Genomic DNA, 19019 nt, shown 5'->3' with positions numbered 1-19019 from the left:
AAACCTCCTCTGCACTCCCTCCAAGGCCAAAATATCCTTGCGTAAGTACGGCGCCCAAAACTGCACTCCAGTACTCCAGCTGCAGCCTCACCAGTGCCCTGTACAGTTGCAGCAAGACCTCCCTACTTTTATATTCAATCCCCCTCGCTATGAAGGCCAGCATCCCATTCGCCTTCCTGACCATCTGCTGCACCTGCAGGCTGGGTTTTTGCGACTCATGCACAAGGACCCCGAGGTCCCCCTGCACCGTCGCCTGCTGCAGTTTTTCGCCAAGCAAGTAATAATCCTTCCTACCATTATTCCTACCAAAGTGGACCACCTCGCACTTGCCAACATTAAATTCCATTTGCCAGTTCCTGGCCCATTCGCCCAGCCTATCTAGATCCTTCTGCAGACTCACCACACCCTCCGCGCAATTTGCCGTTCCACCAATCTTGGTGTCATCAGCAAATTTTGACACCATACACTCGGTTCCCTCCTCCAGATCATCTATATAAATGGTAAATAGCTGAGGCCCCAGCACCGACCCCTGGGGCACTCCACTAGTCACCAACCGCCAATCCGAATAGCACCCGTTGACCCCCACTCTCTGCCTCCTATTTGACAACCAATCCTCTATCCACGCTAACACCCTACCCCCAACTCCAAGTCCCCTGACCTTCTGCAATAACCTCTTGGGAGGTACCTTGTCAAACGCCTTCTGAAAATCAAGAAAGACCACATCCACCGGCTCTCCTCTATCCACCGCCCTAGACACATCTTCATAGAACTCCAGTAAATTTGTCAGACACGACTTCCCCTTAACAAAACCGTGCTGGGTCTGCTCTATCAAGCATTTCCCCTCAAGATGCCTCGCTATTTCCTCCTTGTTAAATGTTAACTAGTGTTACCGTCTTGTTCCTGGGCATTTTGACCTATGCGTGGGTTGATGAACACTGTTTATTTTTTTTCGCCCGACCCAGGCTGATCGACCAGTGATGATTTCCTCGCAAAAACGTGAGTTGAATGAAGGGTTAGAGCTAAGCAGCACCTTGGTCATTAACAACATGACGGAGGCAGATCAGGGCACCTACATTTGCAAGGCCAATAATGGCTTCAACGTCAAGGAAGGAAAGATGGAGGTCATTGTGCACGGTAAGGACATACAACTTCCCCAGTGGTTGAGTGGATACTTCAATGTTCCCCAATGTAGTCCGGAGTAATGTTTGATCCTCTTTGTGTACAAGGGACAGCCTGTCATCACTGGGATAGAAGGGAATGTCATTGTGCCTGAAACGCACAATTGAGTTTAAACAGCAACTTTCTGAACTTTGGAAAGTCCCAACCCGCTTCACAGCAACGCAGTACTTCCCAGGATGTTTGCTCACTTGAGTTAGGATATGGTGATGATATTGTGCGATTGATATATTTCATGGTTAAAAAGTCTCACAACACCGGGTTAAAGTCCAACAAGCTTATTTAGAATCAAAAGCTTTCGGGGCACTGCTCCTTCACCAGTGATGAAGGAGCAGTGTTCTGAAAGCTCATGATTCCAAATAAACCTGTTGGACTTTAACCTGATGTTGTGAGACTTCTTACTGTGCCCATCCCAGTCCAAGGCCAGCATTTCCACATCGTGATATATTTCACGTTTCTGAAGAATGTTTTAAGGTTCCATTTTTATTTCTGCCACAGTCAATATGCCTGGAGGGAATGCAGCTCAAATGCTGAGGAAACAGAATAATTACTCAGTTTAGCCATGTAGTATTTATTTAGCAGAAGGCTAATGCACCCTTGTTTATAAATAGAGAGAACACCTGTGGATTTTTTGATGGAAGTACTAGAAGTTGAGTGTAGGTATACAGGGTCATATGATCATGAGATTGATGGGAGGAGCAGATTTTGTAACAGAGATTTTGTGGTTAGTTTCTGGCTGGGGCTGTTTGAAGACACAAGTTGCTCTGAAAATCAAAACCTCTCTCAAGGCTTCAAGGTTGTTAACCAATTTAAAGCAAGTATGCCTGGGTTTGCCAACAATATTTAAAGTGGGTTTAAGTCTATGGCAAGACTGTTGCTTATTTGGAACTGAAATGGTGATAAGTTAGAAGTTGGAGTTGTTTCTTTTCATGTTTAAAGAGTGTTCAACTGTTAAAAGTGAAATCTCGCTGCAAGTGTGAGGACCAGAAGATGAGATCCATGTTACTGGGAGGCTGGGAGGGTCCTGCCCCTGATGTCCAACATATCAATGGTCAACTGGACAACACAAACAAGTGAACATTCACCCTGATAAAAGAAAGAATGTCTGTTTATAGAACACCTCATTTGTGTTCATTTTGCTTCATTTTGTTAGAATTATGCTTAAAATGCATTATGAATAAAGCTCATTTTGATCAAGCATTCTGAATTTAGCCAGTGGAATTAGTCCTGGAGTAAAGCATCCTTCCCTCACATATATGCCGAAATTTAAAAAAATAATGTTGGGGTCTAATCTGACATTGTAGTATACTTTGGAGTTTGACTCCAGGATCCTAACATGACAGTCAGTTTGTGCACAGCAAGATCCCACAAACAGCAACATGATGATCACCAGGTAAGCTATCCCAGTGATGGTGGTCAAAGGGTAAAGGTTGGTTAGGAAACTGGTTGTGGGGTGACCTCTCCTGTTCCTCTTCGAAATTGTGCCATGGGAACTTTAAAGCTCAACTGAGACAACAGCCCAGGGCTTTGGTTAACAATCTCACCTGGAAGACAATATTTCTGTTAGTGCAACATTCTCTCAGTATTGCCTCTACAATAGTCCATGTCTCCCTCAATATTGCCCCTCCATCAGTCCAGCACTCCCTCAATACTGACCCTCCAACAGTGCAGCACTCCCTCAGTACTGACCCTCCAACAGTGCAGCACTCCCTCAGTACTGACCCTCTGACAGTGCAGCACTCCGTCAGTACTGACCCTCTGACAGTGCAGCACTCCGTCAGTACTGACCCTCTGACAGTGCAGCACTCCCTCAGTACTGACCCTCTGACAGTGCAGCACTCCCTCAGTACTGACCCTCTGACAGTGCAGCACTCCCTCAGTACTGACCCTCTGACAGTGCAGCACTCCCTCAGTACTGACCCTCTGACAGTGCAGCACTCCCTCAGTACTGACCCTCTGACAGTGCAGCACTCCCTCAGTACTGACCCTCTGACAGTGCAGTACTTTCTCAGTGCTGTCTGTTGATAGTGCAACACTGCGTCAGTATTGCCCCTCGGACATTCAGCTCTCCCTCAGTGCTGACCTCTGAAAGTGCAGAACTGTTTCAGTACTGACCCTCTCACAGTGCGGCACTCCCTCAGTACTGACCCTCTCACAGTGCGGCACTCCCTCAGTACTGACCCTCTCACAGTGCGGCACTCCCTCAGTACTGACCCTCTGACAGTGCGGCACTCCCTCAGTACTGACCGTCTGACGGTGCGGCACTCCATCAGTACTGACCCTCTGACGGTGCGGCACTCCCTCAGTACTGACCCTCTGACAGTGCGGCACTCCCTCAGTGCTGACCCTCTGACAGTGTGGCACTCCCTCAGTACTGACCGTCTCACAGTGCAGCATTCCTTCATGTGGTGCTCCCACAGTACTGCCAAAGCAGCAATGCGGTACACACTCACTGACACAATGACATGTCCTGAAGTCATGAATTGCACTGTACAATTGCAAGTTTGCTCTCTCATTCAAAACAAATCCATAACCAAAGAAATAAACCTGGATTCTCCCAAAAAAATTGTCCTCAACATGCGGGAAAATGGGAGTGAATCCCACCAGTTTTTTAGTGTGATTTCCAGAATGATTCTCTTATACTCTGAGCACTGCAGAGTGCTTCAGCGGGATTCACTCTGGAGATCTGTGGGCGGGGCCTATTCCCACCCGAGAGGCCGGCAGCATCACGCTGAGTGGGCCACTGCGCATGCGCCAGTCTGTCAGCACCGAGATCGGCGCATTGGCATTGGCCGCCCATTGCTGACCTCCAGATCACTGGCCAGCCCCGCTACCCGTCCAGTGCTGGCCTCTGACCCTCCCCTCCCCAATCACTGGCCTCCTGGGGCTAGCCCCGATGTCCCCCCATCTCGCCCCCCCCAACAGTCACGACCCCACCCGGCCAGCCCCACCCCCTCCCAGCCAGCACCGACCATTCGCCAACAGTCCCAACCCACCCCCCCACCCTAACGATCAGCCACGATCCCCTGGCAGCCCTGACCTCCCCCCGCCCCCCCAACCACCACCCACTCCAATGGCCAGCCCCAATCACTGTCCTCTCTCCCACTTTGATAAGGTCCCCCGTGCAAGACTTCTTGAGATGGTGAGAGGGCATGGGATCCAAGGGGCTTTGGCCTTGTGGAACCAGAACTGGCTTGCCTGCAGAAGGCAGAGAGTAGTTGTGGATGGGTCTTTTTCTGAATGGAGGTCGGTCACCAGTAGAGTGCCCCCAGGGATCTGTTCTAGGACCCTTGCTGTTTGTCATTTTCATAAATGACCTGGTTGAGGAAGTGGAGGGATGGGTTAGTAAGTTCACCAACGATACGAAGGCTGGTGATGTTGTGGATGGTCTGGAGGGGTGTCAGAAGTTGCAGCGTGACATAGACAGGATGCAAGACTGGGCGGAGAAGTGGCAGATGGACTTCAACATGGATAAATGTGTAGTGGTCCATTTTGGCAGGACCAATGGGATGAAAGAGTACAATATCAAGGGTAGGAGTCTTAGCAGTGTTGAGGAGCAGAAGGACCTTGGGGTCCTGTTCCATAGGACACTCAAATCGGCCTTGCAGCTGGAGGATGTGGTCAAGAAGGCATATGGTGTACTGGCCTTCATTAATCGAGGGATTGAGTTTAGGAGTCGGGAGGTAATGCTGCAACTTTATAAGACCCTTGTCAGACCCCACTTGGAGTACTGTGCGCAATTCTGGTCACCTCACTACAGGAAGGATGTGGAGGCTATTGAGAGGGTGCAGAGGAGATTTCCAAGGATGTTGCCTGGATTGGGAGGCATGCTTTATGAAGATAGGTTGAGGGAGCTAGGTCTCGTCTCTTCCTGGAGAGACGAAGGTTGAGAGGCGACCTGATAGAGGTGTATAAAATGTTGAGAGGAATAGATAGGGTGGATTCTCGGAGACTATTTCCCAGGGCTGAAATGGTCGCTACGAGAGGACACAGGTTTAAGGTGCTGGGAAGCAGGTACAGAGGAGATGTTAGGGGTAAGTTTTTCACTCAGAGGGTGGTGAGTGAGTGGAATCGGCTGCCGTCGGTGGTGGTAGAGGCAAACTCACTGGGGTCTTTTAAAAGACTTCTGGATGAGTATATGGGATCTAATGGGATTGGGAGTTACAGATAGTTCTATGGCCTGGTAGGTATGGATATGATCGGCGCAACTTGTGGGCCGACGGGCCTGTTTGTGCTGTAGTGTTCTATGTTCTATGTACTACTACCAAACCTCTTGTAGAGTGGCAGCAGGTCATCCTTTACCATCAATCACCCCCCCCCGAATCAGTCCCTCCCTCTGGTCCCATCCCATTGGAACTGGCCGATGCCCAATGGGCAGTGCCATGGTGCCCCTTTGGCAGTGTCTGGGGCCAGGCTGGCACTTAAATGCCCCCCACCCCCACCCCCACCCTGCTGATGTCTCCCAGCCCATTGCACTACTGGGCTGGACTGCGCTGGGAAAATTGCCCCCATAGTTTGTAAATTTAATCACAAGCTAGGATTGGGCAGCACTCAGTCCCAGATTAAGCTGCTGCTGATGTTTTTCGTGACATCCTTTTCCTGATTTGTCTTCGATCCTCACTTTATCCAGAAAAGCCCTTTATCCGTGTGGATTACGAGAAGAGTTCAGTCATCGAGGCGATAGTGGGACAGAAAAACGTGAGGCTTCCTGTGAGGATCCGAGCTTACCCCCAGCCTGAGATCAAATGGTGAGGATAACCTGAGCGTACAGATTGCAGTGTGAATGGAGAAAACCTTGACAATGTCATCAGCTGAATATTTCTGTTTATTTCTTAATAAGCACATCCCGCATTCCAAATAAATCCCGTCATAAATATCACTTCCTAATTCATGTTTATTTTGCTCTTCTCCCCTCCCCACCTCCTCTGTCCCTCCTTAACTCTGTCCTCCTCCTCCTCCTCCACACCTCCCTACCCTCTTCTCCCCTTCCTCCTAGATATCCTCATCCATTTTTCCTTCCTGACCTCCCGCCTTTTCACTCTCTCTCTCCCCCCCCCACCTCTATTCTCCCCATCCTCTTCTCTCCATTTCAATGCCTCCTCTATTCACTCATCTGCTCTGCCCCTCTCCATCCCTCCTCCTTTCTCTTTCCCTCTCTCCATGGCCTTCTCTCTGCCCCCCCTCACTCCCTCTCCGTCTCAATCCCCCTCTTCTAGTCTCCCTCCCTTCTCCACCTTTCCCCCTCACCTCCTCCGTTTGGCTCAATCCCCCTCTTTCTCGCCCTCTGCCGCTCAGTGTTGAGTGTTGCCAGGAGCCACCAAACGTATGTTTTGTTTCAGGTTCAAAAATGAAAGGTTTATCAGCAAAAGTTCAACGTTCAACAAGGTGAAAATCTCTCCGTTGGGTTTGGTGATTGCGGAGGTGGGCGTGCAGGATGCAGGAAACTACACCGTTGTGCTCCGAAACAGCAAAGCCAAACTAGAGGAACATCTCCAACTGGAGCTCATAGTCAATGGTAAGACACTATAATGAGATGGGGGGTATATATAGAAGGGAAGGGATTTCCATACTGGAAGGAGGATTTATATATAGGGAGAATTTCTACATTGAAGAGTTTCTGTATAATCTAGGTTCAATATTAGTTAGTGATCATTTGAGCAACCATCTCTCCGACTCTGTCCAACCAATCTCCTGCCTTTTTCTTTCCCTCCAACAGTTCCACCTCAGATTCACGAGAAGGAAGTGGCTTCCCCGACCAACATCTACCCACGTGGAAGTCGCCAGACCCTGACCTGCACCGTTTATGGGGTCCCGGCTCCTGCGAAAATACAGTGGCACTGGAGGCCCTGGGGGCCCTGTGGTTTAAAGTCCTACCGAAGCCTGTGAGTAAACATGAATCACGGATCAAAACGAACACAGTCAAACTCTGGCCTTGTTGCCAGCTCTTGCAGTAGCTTACACCTATCAAGTTGTCCAAGCTTTCTGTCATGTAGGCACATGATATGATAGCTCTCATTGCGAGCGAGTTGAAGATCCAGCTCCTGGCCAATGGCCAGCCGCCTCCCATCATGAGAAAAGGCCATTGGGTGACAGAGAATCCCACCCTGAGATCTTCCCAGTGCCTGGTGACTGCAACTTTAGTGACAGATTCTAGCATTTTCCCAGCTACTGATGTCAGGCAGTCTGACATAGAGTTTCCTCTTTTCTCTCCCACTCCTGTCTTGAACAGCAGGGTGACATGTGTCCCAAACCACGTGGAACATTCTAGAATCTAAGTCATCTGAAAGATCAAAACCAGTGCATCCTTCTCCTTAGGCAGTCCCTCAGCTTCCATTCTGGGCTGATGGGTTCTAGTTGGCAGGCATTGCCACACGCAGGGCAGGTGGCACTTGGTAAATTGGGTAGATTTGTTATTGTAAGGTTTGTGTGCTCTCTCCATGCTCCATCTTCTCTTGTGCAAGTTCCTGATAATGTCTCTTAATGTGTTCAGTGCCTTCCCGAATAAACCTTTCCTTTCTTGGTTGATCACAAGCCAAGGCTCCTGTTAGTCAGCAGAGATGTTTGACCTCTTCACAGATTCTCTGAGGACATCCCAAAAGTGTCTCCACTGTCCTCCTGAGAGTCTTCATGAATAATTTCAGGCAGATGAACAACATGTCCCGTCCAGCAGAACTGGACTTTGAGTGATTATCACCTCAGTGTTGGGCGTATTGTCTTGGGAGAAGAGCTGCCAATGGATCACCTCTCATGCCTCCAAAGTTGGAGGATCTTGCAGGGGCACTGCTGGTGAGATTTCTCCAGTGCTTTGGGGTGACTTCTGTCCCTTGTTCTAAGTCTCTGAAGCATTTAGGAGCATGGGGATCACTGCTGCCCAGTAAACTGTGAATTTAATCTTGGGTTTGAGATTCTGGCCTACAAGTACTCATGTCCTCAGTAGGAGACCATGAGGAATTTTATTGTCTGCTTTCGCCTGCGTTGGGAGGCAGCTCCCAAGATATGGAAAACGGTTCACATATCCCAGGATCTCACCTTTGATCTTAACTGGTGGTTGTGGAGATGTTGTTTTGCTTTGAGAGCTGGTTGGAAGACCATCTTCATTTTCTGGGGGTTTAATGAAAGGTCCATGTTCCGAGATGCTTCAAAGAAGGAATTGATAATGACCTGGGGTTCAGTTTCTGAGTGGGCACAGACACAAATGTCATCTACATAACTGGAGCTCAATGACTGAAGTTGGAATGACTTTGGTTTTGGATTGAAAGTGGCCTAGAATCATAAAATCCCAACTGTGCAGAAGGAGGCCATTTGGCCCATCAAGTCTGCTCCAACCATAATCCCACCCAGACCCTGCTAGTCCCCTTGACACTAAGGGGCACTTTAGCATGGCCAATCAACCTAACCCGCCCATCTTTGGACTGTGGGAGAAACTGGAGTACCCAGAGGAAACCCACACAGACGTGGGGAGAATGTGCAAACTCCACACGGACGGTGACCCGAGCCAGGCATTGAACCCAGGTCCCTAGCGCTGCAAGGCAGCAGTGCTAACCACTGTGCACCGATCGCCTTAGTTGAACAGTTGAACAGTTTTTCCGTCTGCATTCACCAAAGCACCTATTATTTCTGTAGCTTCCTTTCTTGTATAGTGGGGTTACATTTGCTACCTTCTAGTCCAGAGGGAGCATGCTTGAATCTACAGACTCCTGGAATATTAAAACCAATGCTTCCAATATTTTTACAGCCTCCTCCTTAGAACCCTGGGGTGTAGGCCATCAGGTGCAAGGGATTTGTTGGCTTTTAGTCTGAATATTTGTTCCTTACTAGTATTAATAAGGAAATAATCTATTTGAATGGTGGAGCAGGCTGGAGGGACCCTCTGGTCTACACCTGCTACTATTATGTTTGTGTGTTAGTGACAGTGATGTGGATCCATATAGGTACCCTTAACACTAAACAGTCCAAGGTTGCAAGAATGAAGCTGGTGGTCAGATGTGAGAAGCAGATTACATGTGACATGTGCAGGAATGGTTGCTTGTAGAATCTGCCCAGACACCGAACAGGAAAAATAAACATTAGATCTTATACAGTGCCTTTCATCATCTCAGTTTACAGCTAATGAAGTAATTAGGAAAGATAGCCATCGTACCAATCATAACTCCATTGACTCCCATGAAATGGTTTGGTACCACATAAATAATAGTTGTTGTTGTTATTTGGGGTGTTTATTTAACTCACTCATCGTGAGAAGTTCCATTTTATTGTGTGAATTGTTTGATTCACTTGTGACTTCTGATCTCAAATTCCACCTCTTCTACCTACAAGAATTGTGGTTTCTTCTTTTTCTGATAAAAACCACTTTCCCCTCAATGACTTAAAAGGAGCCTGGGCAGAAATATTGCAAAATACTCCCCCTCTGACAATATAGCACTTCCACAGTACTGTCCCTCTGACAATATAGCACTTCCACAGTACTGTCCCTCTGACAATTTAGCACTCCCTCAATATGGCTTTGGAAAATCACGTCTCACAAATTTGATTGAGTTTTTTGAAGGGATAACCAAGAAGAGGGCAGTGCATTCAATGTTGGCTACATGGACTTTAGCAAGGTCTTTGACAAGGTACCGCATGATAGACTGTTGCATAAGGTTAAATCTCACAGGATCCAGGTTGAGGTAGCTAAATGGATACAAAATTGGTTTGATGACAGAAGCCAAAGGGTGGTGGTAAAGGGTTGTTTTTCAAACTGGCGGCCAGTGACCAGCGGTGTGCCGCAAGGATTGGTGCTGGGTCCATTGTTGTTTGTCATTTATATTAATGATTTGGATGAGAATATAGAAGGCATGGTTAGTAAATTTGTAGATGATACCAAGATTGGTGGCATAGTGGACAATGAAGAAGGTTACCTTGGATCACAACTGGATCTTGATCAATTGGGCCAGTGGGCTGATGAATGGCAGATGGAGTTTAATTTGGATAAATGCGTTGTGATGCATTTTGGTGGATTGAACGAGGGTAGGACTTACTCAGTTAATGGTAGGACATTGGGGAGAGTTACAGAACAAAGAGATCTAGGACTACATGGTCATAGCTCCTTGAAAGTGGAGTCACAGGTGGACAGAGTGGTGAAGAAGGCATTCAGCATGCTCGGTTTCATTGCTCAGAACATTGAATACAGGAGATGGGACGTCTTGTTGATGTTGTACAAGACATCAGTAAGGTCACACTTGGAATACTGTTTACAATTCTGGTCACCTTATTATAAAAAGGATATTATCAAACTAGAAAGAGTGCAGAAGAGACTTACTAGGATGCGACCAGGACTTGATGGTTTAAGTTACAAGGAGAGGCTGTATAGACTGGGATTTTTTCCTCTGCAGCGTAGGAGACTGAGGGGTGATCTTATAGAGGTCCATAAAATAATGAGGGGCATAAATCAGCTAGATAGTCAATTCCTCTTCCCTACAGGTAGGGGAGTCTAAAACTAGAGGGCATAGGTTTAAGGTGAGAAGGAAGGGATGCAAAAGTGTCCAGAGGGGCAATTTTTTCACACAGTGGGTGGTGAGCGTCTGGAACAAGCTGACAGAGGTAGTAGTAGAGGCAGGTACAATTTTGTCTTTTAAAAAGCATTTAGACGGTTACATGGGTAAGATGGGTATAGAGGGATATGGGCCAAATGTGGGCAATTGGGACTAGGTTTGGGGTTTAAAAAGAAAGGTGTCATGGACAAGTTGGGCCGAAGGGCCTTTTTCCATGCTGTAAACCTCGGTGGTTCTATGACTATCCCTCAGCACTGACCCTCTGACAGTGCAGCACTCCCTCAGCACTGACCCTCTGACAGTGCAGCACTCCCTCAGTACTGACCCTCTGACAGTGCAGCACTCCCTCAGCACTGACCCTCTGACAGTGCAGCACTCCCTCAGTACTGACCCTCTGACAGTGCAGCACTCCCTCAGTACTGACCCTCTGACAGTGCAGCACTCCCTCAGTACTGACCCTCTGACAGTGCAGCACTCCCTCAGTACTGACCCTCTGACAGTGCAGCACTCCCTCAGCGCTACATCAGCTACTGATCCTGCAACACTGCAACATGTCTGTTGACCTGGATTACAGACTCAAGGCTCCAAGTGAAGCCACAATAACCGGAGCGCCCCGAAAGGATGTTAACATCTGGGATTGCATGCAATCTAAGGAAAAATATAACCAAGAACCTCAAACCTTTAATAGCTGGCAAGAAAATTCAAACAATTAGACTGGATTTTATTGCTGAGGTATGCTTCAGAGTATTTAAGAAGGGGCCATTTGATTTATTTGGATAAAGTTACAGTGCACCTTTAAATAACTAAGACACTTTGTCAAACGTCAGTTTGGTCAGGAAACAGACACAGCGATGAATTCTTCATGCTGTCTTTTCTGCCAATACATTGCTGTTTGTTTCAAGCTGGGAGGATGCTGCAATAATCCCAACTCTCAGTCTTCTTCCTGTTTTTCTGTAGCTGCCTGTCAGTTCCTTCTGTGCATGCCCCCAGGACAAGACCGAGCTCCCCATTGACATTGATTACATCTCAATCATGTCCTGAAGTATCCTTCCCACCAGACAGAACGAAACCAGGCAGGCTGTGCAGATAGACTGCACACCACAGAAAATTTACAGCCGACAGAAACTATTCAGCACCTCAGGCCTGTGACAGCTGAAAAAGAGCTCTCCGGCTTAATCACACTTTGCAGCTCTTGTTCCACAGCTGTGTGGGTTACAACTCCTACAAGTGCACACCCAGGTGGTTTTTTTAAAATGCAAGGAAGGTTTCTGAGTCTGTCCCCCATTCCGGCAGTGAGTTCCAGATCTCCACAAAACCTCTGGGTGAAACTGTCTCCTCAACTCCCTTCCAATCCTCCTACCAGTAATTTTAAACTTACGGCCCTCGGGTAATAACCTCTCTGCTAATGGAAACAGATCCTTCCTATCCACTTTATACCGGTCCCTCACGATTGAGTACGCTTCAATTGAATCTCCCCTCCACCTCCTCCATGCTGAGGGGAGCTGGTAGCATAACTGGCAATGTCACCAGACTAGTGATTCAGTTGGAACATGGGTGGCAGCTACCCCATTGGGTTCGGTCATGTGCTTTAGGAAGAAGACCCGCCATCCTTACCCAGTCTAGCCTACATATTTATTCTGACTTTAGGCACCAAACTCAGTCCTTACACAGACTGTAAACAGACTTAGGTGGATTGACCATGCTAAATTGACCCAAGTGTTAGGAGATTAGCAGAGTAAATATATGGAGTTATGGGAATAGGGCTTGGGTGGGATTGTGATCGGTGCAGACTCGACGGACCGAATGGCCTCCTTATGCACTGTAAGGATTCTGTGATACTCTGCTATCTGCTTAACACTTGTTTTTCAGTCGTACATCCACACAGGCTTATGCTCCACATGAGCATCCCTCTCCATCTCAATATAGCCTTCCATTCCCTTCTCCCTCAAGTATATTTGGCTTCCCCTCAAAGACCTCTCTTTTAATCACATCAACCACTCCTTTTTAAGAGAATGTTCCAACAGGCAGAAAACCCCCACATTCTCACCACTCTCTGGGTAACAAAGTTCCTACTGAATTCTCTTTATTTGTGGTCCCCGGTTTTGATCTCTCCCATGAGTGGAAACGTCTTCTCCAAGTCTACTCTATCAAATCCATTCTGACTTTCAAAGACCTCTATCAGGCCTGGTTCTATTTGATGGATATAACCTTTATGCTTGTTTCCCACATGACCTTAGGGGCCGTCGAGCGACTATGGTGCGTCGACCTCGGGACAGGACCCCTGAGTGCCGAAACTGGATGGACATCTCCACAGGGAACACTGTCAACAGGATTGAGAGCATTGAAACAAGCACAGAGATTCTGGAGGGCAAGAACAAGGTAGCGGTAGCCTGCCATTTGCAACCACCCACTTAACAGTTTTCCTTCAAACCCAATCAACAATAATTGGTATTTATATTGTGCCTCCAGTATGGTGGAACATCCCACAGGAACATTAACAAACATAATTTGTTTCTGAGTCACATCCCCAGATAATGGGGCAAGTGACCACAAACTTGGTCAAAGAGGCAGCTTTTAAAGTGCGTCTTAAAGGAGGAAGGAGAGATAGAGAGACAGAGAGGATTAGGGAGAGAATTCCAGAGCTTAGGACAGGGGCAGCTAAAGACACTGCCACAAATGGTGGAGCAATTATAATTGAGGATGAGAAAATGGGCAGAATTAGAGTGTTGTGCTGAAGGAGATGACAGAGAGAGGGATGGGTAGGGGTATAGGAGGATTTTAAAACATGGACAAACATACAAATTAGGAGCAGAAGTCATCTATTCGGCCCCTCAAGCCAGAACTGCTGTTGATAAGATCACAACTGATCCGATTGTGGCATCAATTCTAATTTCCAATCTCTGTATCCATTGACTCCCTTGTCAATCAAAGAATCCATCTAATTCAGCCTTTAAAGTATTCAATTACCCTGTCTCTGCTGTTCCCTGGGAAAGAAAATGATCCTCTGAGAGAAAAAAATGTCTCCTATTTACATTTTAAATGGGAGACTCCTTGGGATGGAGGGAGAGTTGATATGGGCACGGGGTGGGGGGAGGGGGAGGTCAAGGCTGGCCCGTACACATCTGGGGAGCCAGCGATTGGGGGGTGGGGAAGGGGGGAAATCGCACAGCCAATGATGCAGAGGTTGCAGGGCTGGCCAGCGATTGGGAGGCTAGCAGTGCGGGGTTACTGCACGTGCGCTGATCTCAGCACTGACAGATTGGTGTATGCGCGGTGGCCCAGTAATTGTGCAAAGAACAAAGAAGAAAAAAAATTACAGCACGGGAACAGGCCCTTTGGTCCTCAAAGCCTGCACCAACCATGCTGCCTGACTTAACTAAACCCCCTACTCTTCCAGGACCATATCCCTCTATTCCCATCCTATTCATGTATTTATCAAGATACCCCTTAAAAGTCACTACCATATCCGCTTCCACTCCCTCCCCCGGCAACGAGTTCCAGGCACCCACTACTCTCTGTGTAAAAAATCTGCCTCGTACATCGCCTTTAAACCTTGCCCCTCACACCTTGAACCTGTGCCCCTTAGTAATTGACTCTTCCACCTGGGAAAAAGCTTCTGACTACCTGCTCTGTCCAGGCCCCACATAATCTTGCAGACTTCTTTCAGGTCGTTCCAATGAGAACAAATCAAGTTTCTCCAACATCTCCTCATAGTAATACTGCTGGCCTCTCCAGCTGTTGGATTTTTAATGAGATTCACACTGAGGCACTCTGCAGTGCACAGAGCGTGGGAGATTCATTTTGAAAATCATGCTGAAAAAAACAGCAGAATTTACTTCAGTTTTTACGCGAATTTGGCACATAGAATTTTTTTGGGGAGAATCCCACCCTTTAGGCCTCATTTGGAGTACTGTGCGCAGTTCTGGTCGCCTCACTATAGGAAAGACGTAGAAGCTATTGAAAGGGTACAGAGGAGATTTACAAGGATGTTGCCTGGACTGGGAGGCATGCCTTATGAAGTTAGGTTGAGGGAACTGGGTCTCTTTTCCCTGGAGAGACGTAGGTTGAGAGGCGACCTGAAAGAGGTTTATAAAATGTTGAGAGGAATAGATAGGGTGGATTCTCAGAGGCTATTTCCCCGGGTTGAAATGGTCGCTACGAGTGGACACAGGTTTAAGGTGCGGGGAGGAAAGTACAGAAGTGATGTTAGGGGTAAGTTTTTCACTCAGAGGGTGGTGAGTGAATGGAATCGGCTGCCGTCAGTGGTGGTGGAGGCGAACTCGCTGGGGTCTTTTAAAAGACTTCTGGATGAGTATATGGGGTTTTATGGGATTGGGGGTTATAGATAGGTGTTGATGTGATCGGCGCAACTCGTGGGCCGAAGGGCCTGTTTGTGCTGTAGTGTTCTATGTTCTATGTTCATTTTTAAGCTATGTCACCAGGTCTAGATTCTCCCATCAGACCTTACATATTTCAATTCAGTGAACTCTCATTTTTCTACTTAGCAGTAAACACAAGCCCAGCCTATCCAATATTTCCTTATAAAATAACCCCTTTGTGCCAAGAATCAGTCAAGTGAACCTTCTCTGAGTTGCTTTGACTGAAATTATATTCTTTCCTAAGGACTGTCCACTCCAACTCCAGATGTGGTCAGACCAAGACCCTGTACAGCTGTAGCAAAATTTCCTTACTTTTATATTGCAATCTCCTTGCAATAACGAATAACATTTAATTTCATTTCTAATCATTTACTGTATCTGCATTGTAATGCTTTGTGATTCATGTATATATTATAGCAGCTACATTAGCTGTGAATGCATAGACAAACATGAAAGTTAGTTGTAAAGAGATCATAAGGAGTCTACAAAGGGATGGAGGTATATATATATACATGTGTATATATATATATGACCTCTTCAACTCTTCACAACTAACTTTCACACTCATCTGTGCATTCACAGCTAATGTAGCAACCATACATTTTGGCCAGCATTTTACCAACATGCCCACCCCAATTCCGGAGGTGGGTGAGGCTCGGAGAACGGCATTCTCTGTTGGCCTCCGGTGGGATTATACAAACCTCGGGCAGATGTGCTGGTAAAATTCTGCCCTTTGTCTCTTCATCGAAGTCATTGATATAGATTGTAAATAGCTGAGGCTCTAACACTGATCCCTATGGCATTCCACTAGTTACAGTTTGTCAACACAAGAATGAGCTATTTATCCCTACTCAAGCTTCCTGTAGACTAACCAATCCTCTATTCATGATGCTCCACGCTCCCTTCACCATGAGCTCTTGTTTTGTATAGTAACCTTTGATGTGGCACCATTTCAAATGCCTTTTGAAAAACCGAGTACACCACATCTACAGGTTCCCCATTATTCATGTTGAGCGTTAATTCCTTGAAGAAATCTAATTAATTAGTCAAACATAATTTCCCTCTTACAAAACCATGCTGATTCTGTCTGATTAAGATTTTCAAGTGTCCCACCATAATCTCCTCACCCGAATTTTTTCTATGATAGATGTTAGGATAGCTGGGCTGCTTTCTCTACCCCTCCTTTGCATTGAGGAGTTACATTTGCTATTTGCCAATTTGATGTACCCTTTCCAGAACATGGGGAATTTTGTAAAAACTAAACCATTGCATCATCTATCTCAGAAACCCCTTCTTTTAAATCCCTTGGATGAGGTTCAGGAGAATTTTGAAACTGAGGAGTTGTCAGTCCAGGAACCAATGTTAGATCAGCGAGCACAGGGTGTGGAATGAGCTGAAGTTGATAAACGGTGGAACAAAAGACTTGAATCTCTGTTGCACCTTTCACAATGTCAAGATATCGTAAACACTTTATAGTCAATTAAGTACTGTTGTAAATAAGCACAGCAAGCTCCCACAAGGAACAATTTAATAATGACCAGGTAATATGTTTTTCTTGGTGATGTTGGTAGAGGAATAAATATTGGCCCAGGGCAATAGGGAGAACTTCTTCAGAAATTCATCTTCAGAACAATGATCTTGTTTTGCCACCTGTTGGGTGATAAGTCATCCAAAAGAAAACACTTTTAGAAGTGCATTTCCCATTCACCTCCAACAGTGCAGCACACCCTCAATACTGCTTCTCCAAAAGAGTAGCACTCCCTCAGAACTGTTCTGCAAAAGTGCAGCACTCCCTCAGTACAGTCCCTCTGACAGTGCAGCACTCCCTCAATATTGCCCATCCACCAGTGCAGCACTCCCTCAGTACAGTTCTTCTGACAGTGCAGCACTCCCTCAGTACAGTCCCTCTGACAATGCAGCACTCCCTCAGCATTGCCCGTCCACCAGTGCAGCACTCCCTCAGTACAAGTCCTTCTGACAGTGCAGCGCTCTCTCGGTACAGTCTCTCTGACAGTACAGCAATCCCTCAGTTCTGTCCCTCCAATAGTGCAGCACTCCCTCAGTTTTGTCCCTCCAACAGTGCAGTGCTCCCTCAGTACTGTCCCTCCAACAGTGCAGCACTCCCTCTGTACTGTCCCTCCAACAGTGCAGCACTCCCTCAGTTCTGTCTCTCCAACAGTACAGCACTTGGTCAGTACTGCCTTTCTGACAGTGCACCATTCCCTCAGTACTGCCTCTCCAGCAGTGCAGAGTTCCCTCAGTACTGTCTGTCCTAAGTCCAGCAAGTCAAAGAGTCATTAACAGAAAGAGGTTATTCAGCCAACCAAGTCCGCAGTAGCTCTTTCTAGAGCAATAGAGTCAATATTTTCCCTTCTGTATTGCCACAGCCCTGCCAGTTTATTTCCTTCAAGTGTCCATCCAATTTCCTTTTGAAATTATTCATCATCTTTGTTTCGAGCACCCTCCTGGGCAGCGAATTTCAGTTCATTACCACTTGCTGTGTTAAAACAGTTCTTCAGCACTTACACAAAGGGTGGTAGAAGTTTGGAATTGTCTGCTGCAGCTGTCAGTTAAGGATAGTTCAGTTGTTCGCTTTAAATCCAGGTTTTGATTACATTTTTATTAACCAAAGTTATTAAGGGATGTGAACAAAGCTGGTTATATGGAGTTCGGTCTCAGATCAGGCATGATCTCATTGAATGAATGGCAGGACAGGCTCAGGGGGGCTGAATGGCCTCCTCTGTTGCTGTTTAACGCTCAGACACAACACTTCCTAACTTGTTTTTCGATTATCGCTCACAATTCTAATTGCTGGTTTCTCTTCCTCCTCTGGTAGACGGTCAGCAAACTGGTGATTCTAGCGGCAAATATCTCCGTCATGTATAAATGTTCTGCTTTCAATAAGGTCGGACACGATGACCGGGTCATCTATTTCTACGTGACAAGTGAGTAATAGAACATTGTAAATCGAATGAATTAACCAGGGGGATACTGACCAATCACAGGTATATCGCAAACGGTCAAGTGAGCATCCATAGCCCCACCCAATGGCCCAGGTTTGTCACTGGGGTGGCACGGTGGTTAGCACTGCGACCTCACAGCGCCAGGGACCCGGGTTCGAATCCCAGCCTGGATCACGGTCTGTGTGGAATTTGCACATTCTCCCCATGTCTGCATGGGTTTCCTCTGGGTGCTCCAGTTTCCTCCCACAGTCCGAAAGACATGCTGGTTAGGGTGCATTAGCCATGCTAAATTCTCCCCCAGTGTACCTGAACAGGAGTGTGGGGACTAAGGGATTTTCACACTATCTTCATTGCAGTGATAAGGTAAGCCTACTTGTGACACTAATAATTAAACTTCTTTTTGTAATTGTACCAAGATTTTGTGGAGATGCATTTGGAGTAGGTATGGTAACAGAGTGACTTTGCTACTGGACTGGCAATGCTGAGGACTAATGATCCAGAAACATAAGTTCACGCAAGCTGGTAATTTTAATTCAGTTAGTTAATGAAATAACAAAATTGGAATTAAGATAATCTAGTAATAATGGTGACCAGTTTGCTGTAAACATCCATCAGGTTTATTAATGCCCTGTAGGGGAAGGAATCTGCCACCCTCACCCAGTCTGACCCTTGTGCAACTTCAGACCTCATGGCAATGTGACAGATTCATAGTTGCTCTTTGAAATGACCTAGCAAACCACTTAGCTGTGTTCAAAACCGCTACGTCCTCACCCCACTGACAGTTCAAACAGACAGCTTACCATGGCCATCCCACCAATAACACTGGAAGGAACAAATCTTAGAAAAAGGAAAAAAATGTAAGTTTGCTGATCTGGGTTGTTCTGGTCACAGTGTCTCTGGGACCACAGACAAAGGATAACAATCATACTTGCTGCTTTTGATAAGGTCACGTACCGACCGACTCAAGAACA

At 46.7% G+C, this 19019-nt stretch overlaps 1 protein-coding gene across 1 annotated transcript in view; it reads left to right on the top strand.

Annotated features, from left to right (window-relative positions):
* Nucleotides 1-19019, top strand: part of flt4 (fms related receptor tyrosine kinase 4) — a 201439-nt gene that overhangs the window by 143162 nt on the left and 39258 nt on the right. The window contains exons 8-13 of the mRNA XM_080201284.1: nt 963-1134; nt 5807-5924; nt 6516-6691; nt 6893-7058; nt 12944-13085; nt 17922-18030. Of these exons, the coding sequence (XP_080057410.1) occupies nt 963-1134; nt 5807-5924; nt 6516-6691; nt 6893-7058; nt 12944-13085; nt 17922-18030 (883 nt within the window). The remainder of the gene's footprint in view (nt 1-962; nt 1135-5806; nt 5925-6515; nt 6692-6892; nt 7059-12943; nt 13086-17921; nt 18031-19019) is intronic.

This window comes from Carcharhinus amblyrhynchos, chromosome 13, assembly GCF_965287045.1.
Source record: "Carcharhinus amblyrhynchos chromosome 13, sCarAmb.v2.hapA, whole genome shotgun sequence".
Lineage (NCBI taxonomy): Eukaryota > Metazoa > Chordata > Chondrichthyes > Carcharhiniformes > Carcharhinidae > Carcharhinus > Carcharhinus amblyrhynchos.
Note: the sequence above shows the minus strand (reverse complement) of the source record. Positions and strands in the feature narration are given on the sequence as shown.